This window comes from Lactuca virosa, chromosome 1, assembly GCF_052849685.1.
Source record: "Lactuca virosa cultivar CGN04683 chromosome 1, Lactuca_virosa_CGN04683_v6, whole genome shotgun sequence".
NCBI lineage: Eukaryota > Viridiplantae > Streptophyta > Magnoliopsida > Asterales > Asteraceae > Lactuca > Lactuca virosa.
Genome location: NC_136426.1, coordinates 21,340,518 through 21,346,542, shown reverse-complemented (window position 1 = coordinate 21,346,542; position 6,025 = coordinate 21,340,518). Strand labels below are relative to the sequence as shown.

Genomic DNA, 6,025 nt, shown 5'->3' with positions numbered 1-6,025 from the left:
ATGTGTTGTGATACTTAACATGAAGTCATCCACCCCCGAACGTTTCCGCCGTTCCGGTTTGGGGGTGTGACATCTCCTCACTGTGCTTGGCAGGTCGAAGGCACCAATGCCGACCCATGGTTTATTATGATTAGGATGCTAGTTGTATGTGTGACTCTTACATGTGTGATATGTGATATGTATACTGGGCGGGGTCCAATGTCAGGCGGGGCCTGATGAGTGTATTGTATGCTATTTATCTTAGCGATTCTTGCATGTGTTTTTATGTGTCTGTATGAATGCCAGGTGGGGCCTGATGAATGTGATGAGGCGGGGCCCATTTCATGTCATTGACATATCTGTTCCGAGCGAGGCTCGATGTCGGGCGGGGCATTATGGTTGTCGGGCATGGCCCATCGTATGTTGTTATGTATGGTATGAGGTGTTTTGGGGGAACTCACTAAACTTCGTGCTTACAATTTTCATTTTATGTTTCAGGTACTTCTGGATCGAAAGGGAAGGGCTCGGGATAATCGCTTCGCACACACCATGATTTCTGTTTTATATGACTCTGATGTATTGGGTTGTTTGATTGACATACTCTGATTTTCTTGTATGGTTTTTATAAACAAGTTTTGGTTGATGGTTTTTATTATTATGAAAACAAAATTTTTGGCTTTAAATTTTGAGACGTTACACTATCACTTATAACTTATAAGTCTACGATAAATAAGGACAATAATCAAACTCATAGGACTACAAACAAACACACAAATTGGGGTCGGTCTAGAAGTGAAACAAATAAGGACAAATTTTATATTCAAAAGTCTACTCCATTACATTGATTATATGCTTCCGCATTATCCTATCTGACATTTCGGTCATTATTTGGATTTTTAAGGAATTTAGATGTTTCTATGTAGGCGAGCAAAAAAAGGGTATTGAATCTGAACCATATTATGTTTGAAACAAGTTTATATGAAATTGAAATCAATGTGGTTTGAAGTAGAACCGTCGGTTAGTGATCGGTTTGGTATTGGACAATCTGAATCGGTTTGGGTAAAAAACAGGTTTTCTTATATACCCCCTTGGAAAAAATTATTATTCTTTTGATCTAATGAGCATATAGCCGTTTGTGTTGGTGTAGTTAGGGTTGTTAAGTTTGCACCAAACCTAATCAACCAACCAAACCAAGAAAGTTGGTACCAATGTGTTTGGTGGCTAACATGTTTTTCATGTATTATTATACCAATTAAGTACACACATCCTACATATTTGTCTATTAGTATTTATTAACTGATGATACGTTGAGTTCTACAAGGGTCGAAGCGCACATGCTTGTTATAACCACCGATAAAGTCATCGTCGCACGTTTAGGTCATGGGTTGCTTGAAATTCACTAAGAAAGATAAGAGTGGGCTTTACGGTAATATGGGAGGAGCTCTCAAGCTTTACCCTTTGAAGCATTGAGTTAGTAGGGTTTTGTTAAAGAGAAGCTCAATGTAGGTTTATGGAAGAAAATGCTGCATAGCTCATACATTGAGCGTAGACATGTTTATATATTTGTGTATCGAGATAAGATGGTTATTGGTCAGGCCATGACTTATCAAATTTACTCAAGTCCGTAACTTTTTTGGGTAGTGGGACGACCATTGTCATATTTGGTAGAGTTTTTCAGGGGCATCGTTGGCTTAGTGTCCCCTGTTTGAGTCCTTGACCCACTCCATTAAGGCCAAACAATCCCAAAATCTTTTATCGTTTGTCTTTTATTGGCGCTTGTGTCCATAGTAGGGATGAACAAATACCCATTACAACCAAGACAAACTGGAACAAAAACCGTTTGGGAACATAATATGTAATTCAACTCGGTTCTTGGTTCCTCCATATCTATAAATTCTATTATCGGTTCCGATTTGATTCAGTCTAGTTTTGGACCATAATGACTGGAAGCAAGCAAAATACTTGTTGGAACTGTAACATCCTCCTTTCAGGCCTAGACATTTTGCATATGTTTTTAATCGAAATAATTTAAAATAAAATATTATAAATAAAAATAAAACAATCAAACTAAAAATAATTAAAGTATCTGACAATTTATTTATCTTAAATTTGAATGTAATAAAATAAAGGATTAACATTGATTTTGAAAACAAAATATTCAAAATGTCTATAAATTGTAAACAAACCCAATTAGTTATGTAGAAAGGTAATTAACTTATATCGGAAACAAACCCAATTAATTATATAGAAAAGTAATCAACTTATATTTTTGTCTTTTGACCTGCTATTCCAAGTCACACTTGTATTAGCATTTCATTTGCAATTTTTCTATTTTAACCTAAATTTTAAAAATTTGTTGCAAATTTGCTACGAACTTTAAATTTGATCTATTTTTTTTTTTTTATAAATCCATTTCAAGACTAGTCATTTTTACAAATTTATTTTTAACAAAATTTTTATAAACTTTTTTAGAACTTTTTAATGCCTTTTAATATCTTTTAGAACCTTTTTATTATATATTCATGGGAAACTATTCACAATATTCACAACTTTCGCACATGAACGTTTACTAGGAAACGATTTACATTTGGATATCCGAGTCAATTTCAAGTGTCTATCTAGACCACACAAATTTCAATTTGTTACCCTAATATGAATGCACATGATCATTGATAAAAACTCATTTTTAAAACCTTAAAGTTTTATACCCATTTCAAAACTCTTTCAAAAATCTCATTTTGTGAATGCGTAGGTGATGCATATAATATTTCTTATAGTATATGCTCATAATATTTCAAACAAGAACAAATTAATAGATAGGTAATGAATTCGTCTCAACTAATGTGGATACTCAACTCCACTTCTAGAGATGTTTGGATGATTAGTTGTCACATTCACAATTGTTTAAGTAATTAATTGTTAATAGATAGGTAATGAATTCGTCTCAACTAATGTGGATACCCAACCTACTGAACCCACTACCACATCAGTTTTTCTTTCTTCTCTCTTTTCCATCTTTCCGAACCCACAACATATGAAAACCCTATCTTTTCTAACCCACTCAACCCACTTGCCACATCATTATTTTTTATTTAATTAAATTAAAAAATATTAGATAAAATAAAACATAATATTTTTTTCTAAAAATAATTTTTTGCTAATTTGAAACCAAAAAAAAAAAAAAAAAATCTAAAACAACATGAATTGTAATGACTAGCTACTTTGGATAGACAAAGTTACCTAGGAAACAAAAGTAATGAAAGAAAAAGAAACAAGAGAAAAAGAATGAAAGAAAAAAGGTCACGGATACAAGGTTGTTAAGATCGGGATCCTACGTAGGATCGTTTTTGGGTTTGCAAAATCGGGATCGGTATCCTAAGATCTTACAAAATAAAATATAATTTTAATTTATAATTTTTAATCATGAAAAATATTTCAAACATTCAATTTTTCGTTCAAAAGTTATAAAAACTTCAAAATATTAATCATAATTCACAACACAAAATGATAAATGGTAATTGGTAAAGGGTAAAAGACATAAAATTGGTAAAGAATCTCGATCCTACAATCCTAGGGATCCTACCTGCGATCCTACCCCAAATACGATCTGTTTACGATCCGGATCGTTTTTCATACCTAGGATCGTACGATCCTACGATCAGGATCGCGATTTTGACAACCATGCATGGATCCTCTTGTGTTTTTTATTTCTTTGAAAATTAAATGAAAAGCACGTGCATAGCAAATGCCAAATAGATACATGCAAAGTAAACAAAATTTCTAGCGGGTTCTATAAGCCGCTGATATCAATTATTTCATAGCCTGCTTAACCCAATTGCATTCACGGTATCATGACTAGGAGGTACCGCCGGTACCACCTCAAAAAACTACATCGACCCCCTCCTCCCTTAATCAACGTTTCTAGTCATAAACATATCCATTTATTTCTTAGATATCATCCCTAAGTCTATAGAAGAGTTATGGAAGCATCTATATTTGAAATTGATCAAAAAGTTTGAAGTCAAATGACACTAGAATTTGACTCGCTCTAGTCAAATGACAAGATCAACATAATTTTGAGTTTAAACCTATAAATGGTTGTCATTTTGATATATAAGCCTCCAATTTATAAATCGTTTTTATAATCATTTTAATGTATGATTTTTTTTAATTAGCTCTGTTAATGATTATCAGTTGCTTGCATTAGTTGTCACGTATAATCAAGTCATGCCTACATGCGTTAATTTAGTTGCTACCACACGTTGACGTTGGTATGTAAAATATTATTTCTCCCCTGTATATCCTAATTTAAGTATTTTTTAGTTACTTTACTTAAATATTAATATACATTGTGTCATTAATATACTTACTATATTTAAATATACAACCATTAAGCTTATATTAAATTAAACCATATAACAAAAAAACACAAAACTTTAATCACCATTTTTTATTTTTGCATACTTTATTCGAAGAATATAAAAAATTAAAAGACAAAACAGAGAAATATTCCATATCAACAAGAGAGGAAGATGTGCCAATAAGAATGAAGCAATCTCACCTTATCCACACTCCCACCACAGACCATTTTCATATCCATCAGTCTCACCCACAAACTTATATCTCTTACAATTTTCTTGTATATAAAATTCCACCAACGAATCAAAATCATTCCTAAACACCATTGATCTAATATGGCCACAATGAACTCCAGTGTATTGGCCTGTAACTACGCAGTCTCCGGTGGTCTTGCTTCCCCGGACTTCAACTCAAAGCCTTCCTCCGCCGCACCTGCAGCCGTCAGTTACAAGTTGCCGGTCATCAGGGCTAAGCAGACTGTGAGTTCATCGTCTGATTCCATCGATCAGTCGCAGCAGGGAAGAAGAGCCGCTCTACTTTGTCTGGGAGCTGCACTCTTCGCCAGTGCCACCTCCTCCGCCAATGCCGGCGTCATTGACGATTATCTTGAGAAGTCTAAAGCTAACAAGGTTTGGTTTCTTTCTCCAAAACCGTTTTTAAATCAATACATGGTTATATTTAATTAATTGTTTTTGATTTGTAATGGCTTAATTAAGGAATTGAATGACCAAAAGAGGTTGGCAACAAGTGGTGCAAACTTTGCAAGAGCATACACAGTTCAGTTTGGAACATGCACCTTCCCCTACAACTTCACAGGCTGCCAAGATCTTGCAAAGACAAAGGTTTGAACTCTAAATATTAAGAACGAATTCAATAACATAACAGATTAACAGTGTTATAGATGTAGATTGTTAAGAGTTTAATTTGCATGAATCACAAGATCTAACATAAAGATCTTGGGTATATATGGTTTTAATTGCTTGATACCTAATGCAGAAAGTGCCATTCTTATCGGAAGATCTAGAGTTGGAGTGCAAAGGGAAGGACAAATTCAAGTGTGGTTCCAATGTGTTCTGGAAATGGTGATGAGTCTTTTATGTAATCCTTGTTTGTATTTATGTGTGAAGAACTTCACTCTTTTGCTATATCTATATCACTTTCTCCCATTCTTTTCCTTTCAGTAATCAGTATTCTTGACTATTGTATATAATGTGAATTTGGATGGCATCATATCATACATACTTATAAAGCTAGCACTTTTCCTTGAACCTCATTCATTTGAAACCCCCATAAAAATTTGCAAACACCTCATGCATTTGAAACCTTCTATTTTAATGAATACCACTCAAAAGTCTCTTAATAATGATTAACAATTCAAAGGTTTTATAACTTATATAATATATTTAATAAACAATTAATTGATACTCTACTATAAAAAGGTCAATCTTTTTTAGTAGACACACAAACACAAATCACATACAAAATTCACAAAGAAAACAAGTTTAAAGTTTTTTGTGTTGGTTTGAGTGATTTGAATAATTTTTCGAGCCATGTTATTATGTTGAAGTTTTTTAATTTGTAAGTTTGTTATATACTAATTCTTTTTTGTATTTTCTTGATTTAAGTATTCTTTTAAGAACATCATTGTATGTTGTGGTTGAAATTTTTAATGTAAATTAGATTAGAT

At 33.1% G+C, this 6,025-nt stretch overlaps 1 protein-coding gene across 1 annotated transcript; it reads left to right on the top strand.

Annotated features, from left to right (window-relative positions):
* Positions 1-4,591: 4,591 nt before the first annotated feature.
* On the top strand, positions 4,592-5,518 carry PSAN (photosystem I reaction center subunit PSI-N, chloroplast, putative / PSI-N, putative (PSAN)). Its single transcript, XM_079054865.1, has 3 exons — positions 4,592-4,967; positions 5,055-5,180; positions 5,335-5,518. Exons 1-3 carry the CDS (start codon positions 4,674-4,676, stop codon positions 5,422-5,424), a joined length of 510 nt encoding a protein of 169 aa, XP_078910991.1. The 5' UTR covers positions 4,592-4,673; the 3' UTR covers positions 5,425-5,518.
* The last annotated feature ends 507 nt before the right edge of the window (positions 5,519-6,025 follow it).